This window comes from Squalius cephalus, assembly GCF_949319135.1.
Source record: "Squalius cephalus genome assembly, chromosome: 20".
NCBI lineage: Eukaryota > Metazoa > Chordata > Actinopteri > Cypriniformes > Leuciscidae > Squalius > Squalius cephalus.
In genome coordinates, this window is record NC_137141.1 from 23,256,078 (window position 1) to 23,271,567 (window position 15,490).

Below are 15,490 nucleotides of genomic sequence, written 5' to 3' on the forward strand. Positions count from 1 at the left end.
TGGTCAGTCGATGATGGTGCAGCAGAGAAGGAAACTGTTCCTGAGTTTGGTGAGGGGCGGGACACTGGTGGCCTGGTGCCGGGACAGTCTCTTGTGTTTGGAGCACTGGAGCTGTGTCTCTGCACGCTTGTGAGAAAGCTTCCGCAGCTCAGCCCTAAGCTGGCTGGCAGCCCCACGGGGCGGGGAGGACAGACCTGCTCTCTCAGCAACACTGACTGTAGACTCGTCACATCTGCTGTGGCCATCCTCTCAGAACTGCCCTCCATCTGTTCACCAGAGGGTAAGTGATCCAGGGAATTACTGCGGCCATAAGAGCTTTCAGATTATGAGAAAAAAATCTTCCTGCCCACTTGCACAGAAATTAGATTTGATTCCATAAATGATAAAATATCTGACATAGTGTTTTTTCTTCCCTCTACAGGCAGTGTGTCAGTGCTGCCCACAGTGCTCTATCTGCTGCTTGGGGTGTTGAGAGAGGCGGTGAAGGGCTCTGTTGGAGCTGAGAGTGGACAGCTGGTACCAGGCATCCTACAGGCTTTGCGCACTGTTCTCACCTCTCCCATGAGCAAAGCTGAGAAGAGTCGTGGGGCCTGGACTGAACTGCTGCAAAGTGCACTGCACACACTCTTGGAGTCTTGGAGTACAGGTAATTCTCTCTGTCTCATCCATCACACTCTGTCACTGCATGTTTTAAGCATGTTTGAGATAAAATTTGAAGAACATTCATGTTAATGGATTGTTTTTGACAGATAAAATGGAGCCTGGAGTAGATGAGGTTACCATGTTGACATCCCTCACCATCTTCCTGCTGTACTCCAGTGCTGAGGTGACCACTGTGGAACCACTGCAGACATGCTGCATCCAGACATTCAGAGCCGGTCTGGAGTCTAAGGACCCTATAGTGAGTGAAAAGAGGGCTGATTAAAAAGCTTATTCAGTATAGAACCAAACATATAATGTTTGTACAAAATTTCTACACTGTCCTTTTTTTCTTTTCTTTTTTTAAAGGAGAACTTTTACTCACCAAGGATACATTAAATTGATCAAAAGTAACAGTGATGACTTTTACATTGTTAAAAGAATTCTATTTTAAATGCTGTTCTTTTGAACTTTCTATTCATCAATTCAAAGAATCCTGAAAAAAATGTTCCACAAGATTTCTACAAATATATTAACAGGGTTCGTACGTTTTGAAAAAACCTGGAAAAGTTATGGAATTTGAAAAATGCAAATTCCAGGCCTGGAAAGGTTTTGGAAAAATAAAAAGACCCAGAAAGTTTTGGAAAAGTCATGGATTTTTTTTTTTTTTTAACACAGCATAATATGTGATTAATACAAAAACTGTTTAATAAAAAAAATATTTCGCGTTGTCTTAACGTCCTTATTTCGGGCGGCATAACGTTCAGTTCACTTCCGATTCACTTGTTGCGATGTTGCTGAGGCGAAGTCGGTGCTGACAGAAATTTAATTGAAATGGCAGGAAAGTGGCACGAGCATGCTAAAGTTTTGCAAGCACCGGTGGGTCGAGAATGTAGCGGAAAGAGGATTGCTGCTCTGGCCGCATGTGAAACGATACGCAGAATATTAGCCTACGTCTGTCTCCTGCACGCGAGAGGAGAGAAGAAAATGAGTAAAAGTCAGTTCAATTGTGAGTTCATTCTATATGTTCTTAGGAGTGTGTGCGATGTTGTCTATGAACTATGATGATATTGTAATCATTGTTTTAACTATGTACGAGGCACTGCGAGTGCGAGCTGACATCGCGTTTGTCTCTCATGCTTGCTTTCACTGCGTGATGTGTCAGTGCAGTTATGCCCCCAAATGAGTTTTTGTCTTATATTTATATCATATTATGTTGTTATATTAGAATATCACATGAGCAAGAGTGCCGTTTTCCTTTGCACAATTGCAAATGTGCTATTTATTTTATACAACAGTTAAATTAACAATAAAGTTAACATTGCGAGTTACTTTTTGGACACAATATTGTCAATTTTCACTTTATATCGCCGACGAGAATTTCATAATAAAGTTGTAGTCCAACAGACATCGATTATTTATTTATTTATTTAATGAAATCCGCGTTTTGAATGAATCATTTTAACGATTCAATGAACAATCACTTGTTTTTCTGAATGAATCAGCCGTTTGAACGAATCGGTTGAATAAATGACTCCAATAACTCGCTTATTAAGACAGTGACTTGCCGCCACCTACTGGTGGTTTTAGTTTAATGTTTAAAGTATCCTTTAATTAAAAAGTTAAAATTATAAATCATTTAAATATTGAATAGCTTTATTTATGCAATTGTAAATGAAGTATAAATATAGTAGGCTAATGCCAGTTTTGATGCCACTTCTGTGTCACCTCTGCACTGCAAGGATGGATTTTAATTCAATGATTTAATTTGACATTCGTACTGTGTTATTCTAATATAATTTAATTTGAATGTTAGAATTTGGCAAAATTCTATGAATGTGGCAAATTTTGCCCCTTAATAAAAATGTTGATTTCGGTCACTGCTGTGAACTGACCACTGCATAGAATATAAAAAATATGAATATCTTCGTGAGTCTGCTGTCAACAACAGGCCTAAACCGGCCAGGATACCAGTACAAAAACACAATCAGTAAAATATCATCTAATTATTATCAAGAAAAATTTTGAAAATATCGAGACATATTTTTGTCAATATTGCGCACCCCTAATGTACGGTATTAATTTTGAGGGTAAATTTTAACACAAATTTTTATTCTTATAATGTCGACTGACATTTTCAGGAATACATAGGCGTCATGGAAATGTGCCAAAAAGTCTTGGAAAAGTCATGGAAAAGTCATGGAAAAGTATTGGTTAAAATGTGTATGAACCCTGTATTAAGCAGCACTTCTGATTTCAACATTGACAATAATAAGAAATGTTTTTTAATATAATAAATCAGCATATTAGAATGATTTCTGAAGACTGGAGTAATGGCTGCTGAAAATTCAGCTTTGAAATCACACAAAGAAACTACATTTTAAAATATATTTAAATAGAAAACAGTTATTTAAATTGTAATTGTAATATTTCACAATATTGCTGTTTTTACTGTATTTTTGATCAAATAAATGCAGCCTTGGTGAGCAGAAGAGACTTGAAAAACAATTTTTTAAAAAAACCTAGGTTTTACATCCGGCCTCTTAAATAAGGAGCTTTGCTACAATTTGTGTAGAATTCCCGTAGGGGAAAAAAACTATTTATTAACCTTCTCTTCTATGTCTTATTTCTACTTTAGGTGCTGAGCAGGAGTTATCAGTTGCTAGTATCTTTATTTCAAGGCCCAGAGCCGATAGCCAGGCCGTTTATTCTGGCTTTGGGTGGCTGTCTGGTGTCACAGCTGGAGGAAGTTGAAAAGAGTCGTCCTCAAGGCCCAGCAGAGCTACAGGCCGTACAAGACGCAGTCCGAGCCCTGGAAGCACTAGTGTTTGCTGCTGACGAAACTAACCGTAAGTGACTGAAAAAATATTTATGAACTTCTGATCACGAACAGTAAGTTATGATATCATCAACAAACAATGAGAATTCATTGGCTGTAAATTTGTTTTTAATGTTACTGTTAGCAAAATGCTATAGTGTTGTTTAAAATGTGACTTGCTGTTATTAGGATTACCAAGATAATCAAGTCAGTATTTGTTTTATCCATGCAGGTCCACAGCTGGTGGCTGTGCTGTTGCCCATCCTCATCTCTCTTCTGCTAGATGAAAATGCTTTGGCATCGGCTCCGGCGGCCTCTCGCTCACTGCACGAGTCCGCCTTAAGAGACCTCATGCGCATCGGCCCCCAGAACTCGGCTGTCTTCAAAGCGCTGATGGCCTCTGCCCCACACATGAAAGCCAGGCTCGAGGCAGCCGTCAAGGGCAACCAGGAGAGCGTGAACACTAAGGCACAAGCACCTCGGGTCATTAGCAAAAACACACCCAGCATTCAACTGAAGATCAATTTCCTGTGAATCCTCCTTAATGGTTATGATTATGACTGTATTATGATTTGAATGACTGAGTGAATCTTTTAATCAATAGTGTTTTTAAAGATAAATCAGATGAAAATGTGTTGGTTATTAATTGTAATCAGTTTTAAAACTGCATTAACCTCTGTGAGGAACTTAATACATATTACTTAATGCAAGGGAAAGTGTGTTTCACAGGTTTTTTTTTAGTTTTAATGGTTAGCTTGCCAACAAGCCTGAATTATTTTCTTTAACTCCGTTATGCATAGCATGATATTTTGTGAGAAGTCTTTTATTATTGTGTCTGTACAAAGAATGCAAATCCTTAATTTCTCACAAATTTCTCACAAAAAGTTGCAACTAAACCTGTTGCAAGACCAACTGCAGTGCTGGTGATAAGTTATCTGCTAACTCTACATATACAATTTTAGCGCATTGTCAATTGTTTTAAATATAGAGATGTATGAATGTACTAATGATAAAGCATTACAAACCGATCCTTGCATCATTTCTGCCACATAAGAAATAAACTCATGCTTTTTTTTTATGACATAAAAAGTCATAATTATGAGATTAAAATTCAAAACTATGGCATACCAAGTCATAATTTTGACAAAGTTATCATTATGACTTACTATGTTAAGAATAATTGACTATTATGGCTTATCTCAGTATCGACTGTCATAGTTTTGACTGTCACTGGGTTTTTACCTCATATTTTTTTTACTTTTTATGTCAATGTTGACTTTATATTGCGTAATTGACAATGTAATGAAAATGATCCCATAATTTTGGCTTAGTATCTCAAAATGACTTTTTTATCTCATAATTAATTTACCAAAGCTTGTTTTTTATCATATGTGATGGAAATGGGTTTCATGTTCAAGATGGTACTTACCTTTAGTTTTTTTTCTATATTCTAATTATGCATGCAAATCTGTGTTGGTGTCGCTTTATCTCAACACTTAATTATTTTGCCTGTCTGACAGGCAGTATAAGTAATAGCTTGGTCTTAAGTGAGCAAAAAATAATAAACATGCAGCAAAATAATATTTACTACTAAAACGCACTACAAACATGTTTACAATGCAAATGGAAGAGTTTCAGCAAATATAGGACCATTGTTTTTTGCCAGTTTGTATAGACTTCAGGTGCTGTTTTCTGCTAGAAACATTGATGATCAATTACAATTATGCATTTGTAACCATACCATTTTGTATGCTGTAAATTGTACAGATGAAATAGGGCAAAATTAACCATTATTTTCTGATTATACTGAAAGAATAAAATCTAGTTTTGCTTCAAGAGTTGCATTGGCTTTACTTTAGAGTACAACCTGAGGGACATTTGCAGTTTTTTCCTCACTGCATAGTGTGTCTTAATTTGGATATGTTTAGTCTATTAGGATCACTGGATTAATTGCATAATGCATTTCATGCATAATGCAAGTTTCAGGATGAACATTAACCCACTGAACCACTCATGGCTTGATTTCAGAAGTCAGTGTCACTGGTCACTTTCTACAATTGTGCAATCCATGTGAATGATTTGTAATTTTTGTAGCAACCTCGTTGACTGTAAATGTCGAGGTGTTTTAGCGCCCCCTGTCGCTGAGCCGCTTCGCTGTTTGTTCCTGACCGCTACTGCGGAGCCTCGTGATATGCGGAGCCTCGACTAGTTCTTTCGACGGCTCTCCATTTCACTCAATATTTCACCCGTCGCCTTCCCGTTTACTTTGACCTCTACCTTACAACCAGCAGAAGCGGGGAATGAAGCAATATTCACATCTTGCCGTCTGACAACTTCACCCCGAGACGCATTTTGTCCACCCTGTGTGTTTTTTCTTCTCTTCTCGTCGTTCGGCGATAAACGGTGAGTGTTTGTATCGCTCGGCAAAGGGTTCGTTTCTCTGCCTGACAGACGCGATCAGGCCTCGGCATCCCACTCAACTTTAGCTCGCAGATTTACTGGTAAACACAAGGCCGCATTAGTGTTACTTGGTTTTTTTTTGTTTTGTTTTGTATTTTATCTTAAAATTGTTTTCTGACCGGTTATATATGTGGATGGGAACCGTATTAATACCTAATACGAATGAAGTAAATTAAGTTTGGGATTAATTAGGTCTGTCGAAGTGACGCTAACAGGACGCATCTTAGCTAATCCCAGCTAATTAAACCTCACTTTCTCAACCGATTATTTGTGTTTTTACTCATTTGCTGTGGAATTATTACATTTAATATGATTTTAACGAGGAAATTAAACGGTTCTTGACTCTGTCATGGCGTTTAAGCTAACATAAGCTGTCTGAACTCAAGAAAGAGGCCATCAGGACTAACGTTACATTGAACGTTATGACTATTTCTTTGCTTAACTTCCATTCTCTAACGTTTAATCGAAGATATGATGTTTGATAGCGTCGTATTGTTCGTTGTTTAAGATTTTCAGGTTTAATTGTTCAGGTTTTCAGGTTTGTTCATCTGTTTGGCTCTCAGGATCAGGTTAGATGGCCAAACATGAAGTTAAACGCGACATGATATTATAGATCAAACACTGCTATTACACACTATTAACGCTCATATGTGCCGTTTGTTCACTGTGAAGGTAAGGTTTTATTGTGCTGCTGTATAGGCTGGTGTCATGATGACATCGGTTGCAATCAAGTTGTTTTTCTGACTCCTTAGTCAGCTGCAATGGCAGAAAGTCAAAGAACATCATTAGAATCATGTTTGTTCGTGAAACATCAAGTGTCAAAGTGTACTTTGATTATTTGAAGTTGTATTGATCTCTATGCTGTAAGAATAACAGCAGACAGAATCTAAAAATACTGAACTACTTAAATTTAATTAGACTGGAACTTACTTTTGTATTCGAGACTAAATTTCTTCCTTTTTCTTATATTTAGCTTAGGTGGGAATGAGCCTGCAAAACCTGACACATGAAATAATAGCCATAAAAAAACTATTATAATAACTATTTCCTTTTATGGAACATTTTATTGAACCTTAGTTTAGACAAACTATAAAATAAAATCTTAAAGTTGCCATAAGCGTTTAATTTAATTTTGTATAATATTTTACACATCATGCTTTTATGGCCCATAAAGTATGATTTAGTGAGAATATTGTGCTCACAACTCAAGGAGAAAAATTTACGTGTCGATTTTATTCACAGCCCCGAAATGAGCAAAATTCGGTGATGTTATTTATATGGCCAAAGCATTAGATGAAATTCTGATAGCTTATAATGTAAATCAGTGAGATTTTTATAACTGTGTATCAGACCGCTTGCATAAAATGCATACATATTAGCTTTCACTTTGTCTCCCAATATGTCTTCGTAAGAAGATATTTAATGCTTAGTTTTATGATCAAAGTTCTTAATTGTGGACAGCAAAACATAATGCAATGATTGAGAGATGTACAAATAAACAATTTTAAAAGCCTGTTGTATGATATATTTGATACGTTTTAACATGCTAAAAAAAAGAATAAAGTTAACCTTAGTTGATTCATTCCAGTAGCCTATATGTTTATCTTGAAATATTTTTAACAATTTAAAATGTATTCTTACGTTACTAAATAAAAAAACATTAAAGTTTTCACAGCAAAAAGGCAAGTTTACCACAATCTGAAAGTGGAACTTTTTAGAATTATGCTATTTTTTTTACTTACTGAAAAAGTATTAGCTATCAATCAGAGGGCAGAAGGCATGTATGATTGTGTACAACATTTTTTTCAGTTCTGATCATGTTGGTTGTTTAGAGGCTTTAAATTAATGTATGAAATATGATACAATCTCTACGTTAATTAACAACAAACAAAACCTTAATAACGATATGAAGATAAAGTTGAATGTTATTGGTCTGGTGGACTAATAGACTGGGAATGAACCAATCCCATTCATTTAATGGTGGTATAATTATAGTAAACACTTTCTTTCCAAGAGAAATTGTAACTCAGGGCAATGGCATCAGAACTTGTTTTCGTTCACAATGGTCTAGTGTTACTGTTAAAAATTGGTTACGAAACCAAAAAAGTAACTCTGGAAATGTCAGCTCATGAATTAAAAAGTTATGGTGAATGCATTGGCCATCATGGCATATATTTGTCTAATTTGATCACAATCAGGTGATTGTTATTCATACTTGAATTTTTAGAGTAGCAACGTAATGTGGTGTGCATGTGATCAGGTTTTCTTTCCTCTCTCCATCCAGCAAATGTGTGGATTAGGCCACAGACAAGTTGCTTTGAATGTCAAGTTCAACAGGACATTCTTCCTGAATCAAGTTAGTCACTTAATCTGTTGATAAGTGGATCGCTCTGTTAGTCTCTAAGAAGGTGGTGGATCTATCTGAAGCCTGTCTGTAGCCACCCAGGCAGTAATGGAGGACACACTTTTGCTATTTTACATAAATCTTCCATTCTAATGATTTTATCCTCATGCTTGGCTCAGCTTGCCTATCTCAGGAAAGTAGTGCTGCTCTTTACTTTAATGGTTTGTTTCTCAGAACAATAAAAGTATAGTGATTTCTGTTTGAATTGCTTACTGTGTGTTGGTGATGAGATGGGCTGTTTGGGCCATACAGTGTGAGTCATTGATGAACTATTCATCATGCGAACTGTTGTTGTCCAAGCTTACTAATTCGCTAATCACAGCAATTTCTTTCAGTGCTTTGATTACAGGCAGCAGTTCATCATGTTTATAGTCTGATTTACTCCTATTAGTTTACCTTTCAAGTGCATACGTTTTCAAGGAGTCATTTGCTCCACCCTTTTCATTATTAACCAACAGTTTCCATGCAATTACTCAAGGGTTGTGTTTTCAGTTCAGCTCCAAACAAATGGGAGAAGGTGGAGGTTAAGGCCCAAAGCAACGTTGCCGAGGATTTTATGTGGAGTTCTCTTCTCCTGTTATATCCCAGATGTCATTTCCATGCTCATATTTTGTTTCTATTTCTTATGAAGGTGACGACTTGATGAGACATCAAGAGGACCAGTGACTGCCCCTGTTCATTTCTCTCCTGCTGCTGGCGGGGTGACTGGGTGTTGGGTGGATAGGGTAGTGGGGCGTCATGGCGGACGTGGACCCAGACACATTGCTGGAATGGCTGCAGATGGGACAGGGCGATGAGCGGGATATGCAGCTCATCGCCCTAGAGCAGCTCTGCATGCTGTTGCTCATGTCAGACAACGTCGACCGCTGCTTCGAAACGTAAGTGTGAATACTGATTCTGTGGTTCATTGGTTTTGATTATAACAAAATAACTATTCATAACTGTTTTTAATTTAGTATTTTACAAAATGTAAGTGTGGTACAATTTAATATAGCATATCAACTTGTGTAAGTGTGGCAAAGGCACTCGGAGATAAAAAAAAAAAAAGACTTGAGTTTGCAGACGTGGATTATGACCCTTTTATAAAATAAATATTGTTTAACGGTGTCGTCTGATCTTAGTGTTAAAATTTTGGTGACTGTATTGGCCTTAAATGATCTGATCGGTGCAACACTAGCATTAATTCATAAACACAAATGTCTCCAGGTATGCTTACACTAGTGATGCACCGGTATTAAAATTTAGACCAAGCTAATAATTATTTTAATGTTATGGCTGACAAGTCTATAATGTTTTATCTAAAACCAATGAAAATACATTTAAAACATAGGAATCACTTTTTAGCATAAATTTAGACATCACAGCATTTTATTAAATATTATTTTTTTTAAATGTAATATGAACAACAAAAATCAAGTCAAAAGAGGGGCTTTTGGTAAAACTGTCCTTGGAACAAATTTCGTTGGTAAGTAGAGCTCAACGATGCAACCAATGGATTTGAATTTGTTAGATATTATATGATAATTTGTGTGTGTATAGTCTTAAAAGTAAATATCCTATAAATGGGTGTAATTCTCCTTTAAAAAAGGAGTTGTGTATATATTGGGAGAAAAAAGCACTTGTAATGCTCATACTACAACTGTGAACATATTCCCTGAGATTAAAACAAAATAAATAAACATTTCTGATGTATCTAAATCTATAGATTTCACATTTTGAACTAAGTTATGAACTTAATGAGTATACACAAGTCTGCTACCACTAGATACAAAAGCAACTCAGTCTAACATACAATATTAAAGGGTTTGCACAAGATTGTTAAAATGTTTTTACACGTCTTAAAAAGTCTATAATTAAATTGGTTGGATCAGCAGTGTGTTTTGCTAATTTTGTAAACTGAGTAGGCCTGGAGGTCAGAATAAGGAAGCCACAATAGCTGTTGAAGAAGGTCAAGACAAACAAGGAAGCACCTCAGTCGTGTGGGTTTATTTTGGTTTTAAACGTGATGACCACATTCAGTCACTAGTGGTTTGATAAAAGCTGTAGATCACAGGGGGTGGCTACCCATAGGAGAAATACGACAGACCTTTTAAACCAAAGTACAAAAAACTGTATAAGCAGTTTTTTGCACAAAGTTGACACGTAAATGAAGCCTGCCAATTGTTTATATTTACAGTTGATCGTTAGGGCTGGGTTAAATATATGGATTTCTCCATTTTAATCAATTCTTAAAGTCCCCATGAAATCAAAATTGACCCTATTTACTTTGTTAGCGCATTACTAGTCTTGTGGTGAACAATTAATCCGTGCAAGTAAATATAAAAAAAATTTTTTTACCATGGTAATCTTTAATCAAAATCTGAAAAGTTACTTCCGGTTTGGAATGGCGTCTTTTTCTGATGACGTAGGTTTGACGGCTTGGTTTGAAAACGCTTAATCACTCCCCTCAAACCGTTAGTCTGCTATGAGCGAGAGATTGAGAGGAGGAGCGCTAGAGTAAAACCCTGCCCTCTGTTCAATATTCCGTTTCACTTGGAAATACGACATAACACTGGAGAAAAGTCGTTTGCAACTTCCAGTTCACGGGGACTTTAAATCCTAAGAATCGATCTTTTGGTCTATGCTATTTTCAGTTGATGAATGAGAAAAAACTGTGGCTTGCCTCCCATTCAATATATCGCAATAACTTTTGTGCTTTGTTACTTGCGATATGAAACAAAGTCTCAGCTTTTGAATTCTGTCAATTTTATTAAGAAATTCAAACATTAAATACCATTTTGGCACTCTTTAATGTGGCATGACAGATCGCTGTCGTTTGAGCAAAGCAGCAATGTGGAGCCCTTGCGAACTGATTATCTTTTCCTCTGTACTATAATTACAGCACAAAATAAACATCAACTTCAAAAGGCATGTCGAAAGATATAGATTGACTTACTGAAATTAATCATGTCTCATGTCATGTCTCTTGGCTCAATCAGTGTTTGAACTGTGAAAAGACATCAATAAAACAACTTGTAAACAATGTAACTTAATGTTCCATTTACTTCAGAAAAGCCACTCAATGTCCATTTAAATGTTTATTTCAAAAAACAAATAGAAACATAATTGTTATTATTATAACTTATTATTATTATTATTATTATAAAAACCTCCTAGTTTAATTTAAATGTAAGTAACCTATACAAATCAGTTAATTTTAACCTTTAATATTATAGTAATATAACACCTAGGGTTCCCTGTATAGTTTACTGCATTTTTTGCGATATTCTTTGTACCTTGATGAATTTAATCGAATCACAAGCTTGTGAATTGAAATCGAATTGTGAAATTTGTCAATGCCTACTACCCCAGCCCCACTGATTGTCATTAATGATGGATATTACTTTTTCTTAAGTAAAAGATATACTGCAACCCTCTACGCACACCTTGGCAATAGAATCGCCATTGGCTAGTACATTCTTTAGTTTACTCGCCAGACTGATATACTATTTTTTTATATATAGCTATAATCTTCATAAAAAGGCACAGCTTAAGTAGCCTATCTGAACGTACACTCTTAACATCAGACAATCAAACATTATATTATGATAATCAAGCACTATTTAATATTTAAAAGATAATACTACTACTAATTCTACTACTAATAACATTATAAAACGCACTAAGGATTGATGAGCTTCTGGATTCATGAATATTAATCAAAGCTTTCAGCATTCGCTCGAACTGATTTGCTGAAATCAAAACAGGGATGGTAATACATGAGCGCCAGCATTAGTTCTGCCAACTACCGGAGAAATCAGCATATCTTCTGCTTGTTCTTAGAAGCTTAATAATTTCAAATGAACTGTTATTTTGACAGGAAAATACAACAAAGAATATTATTTACGTGTAGCCCGTTGATTCTGCGTGGTATGTAAGACTTTCGCCCTCTCTCTCTCTCTCTTTTTGTGTGTGTGTGAGAGAAACAGCGTTCTCAGCAAAGAGACGGCAAGTTGTGCTCCTTGACACTAGAGTTTACGATACGTCAAATACAGGTATGCTGCGCATCCATTGAACTGAATTGAAATAGCGCTTGAGTTTCACTCTCCGTCAAGCGATTTGTACCAAGTCAGAGTGTTCAGCAAGTGAAAATATATCTATGCAAAACTTATACTTAGTCTCTAACACACACAAGCGAATAAAATCTAAGAATTTATTAGCCAATGCCTAATGATAGACATTTAGTTGCCCAGACTGACGGTTGCGAGCGATTTGACATCATGTGGTCGTAGGAGAGGAGTGTGGACAAACGTTGACACAACATATCAAAGGTTGGCTTGCTCATCCTAAAATTTCAGATCCACTGCTCATCGTTAAAGCCCGCCACAATATGTTCCCACCAGTCCTGAGATCTCTCTCGCACACAATAACTGAAGCATATGCGCAGGCTGCAATGATGGCCCTTTTCGTCCTCCTCGCTCCTCCACCTCAAAATCATGGTGATGTTTGGCGAACTTTGCATATATCACAAAGCTAGCATCAAGCATATTTCACGTTCGTCCATCTGTGCAAGAACCCCCTTTAAGCATGCGCGATGTTTCAGATAGTATGGCAAGTGTAAACTCATGAATCGGATATGGGTCACAATTGAAAGAACGTGTAATCAGACGGTCAAAAATATCGGATATAGGCAACAAATCAGAATTGGGCATCAAGACATGCAGTGTAAACGAGCATAATGCTTTGTTTGCATAGAACATGAGACATGCATATTAGATAATTCTTTTCTGGCTTTAAATAATAAGTGATTTGACACAAGATATGTTGCATCGCATATCACCATTGTGCTATTCAACAAGTAAATCATGTATCGCCGTTGTCCCTCCATATTGTGCAGCCCTAATGTGTACCTTCATTTCACTCTGACACTGCTGTCTCGCCACCATAGGTGTCCTCCACGAACGTTTCTCCCAGCTCTGTGTAAGATCTTCCTGGATGAGAGCGCACCAGATAATGTGCTGGAAGTGACAGCCAGGGCCATCACCTACTACCTGGACGTTTCTGCTGAATGCACCCGCAGGATTGTGGGAGTAGATGGAGCCATCAAAGCCCTGTGTAACCGTCTAGTGGTGGTGGAGCTTAACAACAGGACCAGCAGAGATCTGGCTGAACAATGTGTAAAGGTAAATAATGCTTTATTGGCTGGTGTGATTTTTCAGACTTTTTTTTTTTCAATCAATTTGCTAATATGAGGTTAAACAAAGATGCTCTATGAAGCTACTTGATTTTTATAAAGGTGCAGTAAATTCCACTATGCATGATAGTCATACCATATACGGTCTTGTCATCAGGTTCTGGAGCTGATCTGCACACGGGAGTCTGGAGCTGTATTTGAAGCGGGTGGACTGAACTGTGTGTTGAGCTTCATTAGGGACAGCGGTCATCTTGTGCACAAAGACACATTGCACTCTGCCATGGCAGTAGTTTCTCGCCTCTGTAGTAAGATGGAGCCACAGGACTCTTCCCTTGAGACATGCGTGGAGTCCCTGTCTAGTCTGCTGAAACATGAAGACCACCAGGTAGTACATGACTAAAACTTATGGTTCACCCAAAAGAAATTGTACTATATTTTGTGTGAAATAAGTCTTCTGTAGCTTTTTGTGAGGAATGGACTGAAATTTAAGCTGTTCAGAATTTAAAATTGAGCTTTCATTCAAAAGTTTGAGGTAGTTTACATTTTTTTAATTTGTTTAAAAAAAAAAAGCTCTTCTGCTCTCCAAGACTGCATTTATTTGATCAAAAATACAGTAAAAACAGTAATAATGGACAATTTTAGCAGCTTTTACTGCAGTCTTCATTGTCACATGATCCTTTAGAAATCATTCTAATATGCAGATTTCTCTCTCTGTTGCAAACAGTTTTGGTGCTTAATATTTTTGTGGAAACTGATAAAAAAAAAAGACGATTCTTGGATGAAAAAAAGTTCAAAAGAACAGCATTTTGTAACATTATAAATGGCTTTTACTCTCACTTTCAATCAATTTAATGCATCCTAATAGGTATAGAGAACTGACATTGTTGGTAAAATGACGCACAAATATTACAAGAAAGAACTAAATGATAATTGTCCTGGTGAAATCCACAGGTGTCTGATGGAGCTCTGCGCTGCTTTGCTTCACTGGCGGACCGGTTTACACGGCGTGGAGTTGACCCAGCCCCATTAGCTAAGCATGGACTGACAGAAGAGCTGCTATCCCGTATGGCTGCAGCAGGAGGGACTGCATCTGGACCATCTTCCACCTGCAAGCCTGGCAGGACCTCTAGTGGAGCCGCTCCATCTTCTGCAGACTCTAAACTGAGCAACCAAGTGTCCACCATTGTCAGCCTGCTGTCTACACTCTGCAGAGGCTCACCACTTGTTACACATGTAAGATGTATATTCACAGAAATATTCTAGCCATTTGCTAGATGTCACAAGTACGGTGTGTTTCCTCCAGGGTTTTTTTGTTTTGTTTTTTTGACAGAAAATTGCGAGTGGACATTTCTGAAATGTATTTGAAATCCCAGTTTCTACTGGTTACATTTATGGACATTTGTGTTTCCTCTCCTCCTCCAGGATCTCCTGCGCTCAGAGCTGCCTGACTCCATGGAGAGTGCTCTGCAGGGGGATGAGCGCTGCGTGCTGGACACCATGCGGCTGGTGGACTTGCTGCTGGTGCTGCTCTTTGAGGGCCGCAAAGCTTTGCCCAAATCCACAGCTGGTTCTACCGGCCGTATCCCTGGTCTGCGGCGTCTTGACAGCTCCGGGGAACGTTCCCACCGACAGCTTATTGACTGTATACGCAGCAAAGACACCGATGCTCTCATTGATGCCATTGACACTGGTGGTTAGTGTTTGAGTAGTGCATGCAAGATCAATATATTAGGGGGGCATGGACTTTGAAGGCTTTTGTTGCTTTGAGGTGACATCCTACCTGACTTGTACTGTTTACTTTTTTTCCTTACTCCTCAAAGCATTTGAAGTGAATTTCATGGATGATGTAGGACAGACTCTCTTGAACTGGGCATCTGCATTTGGAACACAAGAGATGGTAGGCTTTATTTATTTATAGCTGGGGGGGTTTTCAATGCACATGTTGCAAGAAATTACTTTTAGACAGTGCAATAGCATGAGCAAACAAACCACATAC

The 15,490-nt window shown here is 37.5% G+C and overlaps 2 protein-coding genes across 23 annotated transcripts in view; both read left to right on the plus strand.

Annotated features, from left to right (window-relative positions):
• Positions 1–5,292, plus strand: part of heatr5a (HEAT repeat containing 5a) — a 35,000-nt gene extending 29,708 nt beyond the window's left edge. For all 3 annotated transcript variants that reach the window (XM_079853309.1, XM_079853311.1, XM_079853310.1), the window contains 5 exons: positions 8–280; positions 422–646; positions 750–901; positions 3,278–3,488; positions 3,690–5,292. In XM_079853309.1, coding sequence (XP_079709435.1) covers positions 8–280; positions 422–646; positions 750–901; positions 3,278–3,488; positions 3,690–3,991 — 1,163 coding nt within the window. In that variant the 3' untranslated portion in view covers positions 3,992–5,292. The remainder of the gene's footprint in view (positions 1–7; positions 281–421; positions 647–749; positions 902–3,277; positions 3,489–3,689) is intronic.
• Positions 5,293–5,610: 318 nt separating this feature from the next.
• The window catches only part of hectd1 (HECT domain containing 1), a 33,302-nt gene continuing 23,422 nt past the window's right edge, over positions 5,611–15,490 (plus strand). For all 20 annotated transcript variants that reach the window (XM_079853285.1, XM_079853302.1, XM_079853298.1 and 17 more), the window contains exons 1-7: positions 5,611–5,860; positions 8,953–9,199; positions 13,249–13,483; positions 13,652–13,879; positions 14,446–14,727; positions 14,917–15,187; positions 15,315–15,391. In XM_079853285.1, coding sequence (XP_079709411.1) covers positions 9,060–9,199; positions 13,249–13,483; positions 13,652–13,879; positions 14,446–14,727; positions 14,917–15,187; positions 15,315–15,391 — 1,233 coding nt within the window. In that variant the 5' untranslated portion in view covers positions 5,611–5,860; positions 8,953–9,059. The remainder of the gene's footprint in view (positions 5,861–8,952; positions 9,200–13,248; positions 13,484–13,651; positions 13,880–14,445; positions 14,728–14,916; positions 15,188–15,314; positions 15,392–15,490) is intronic.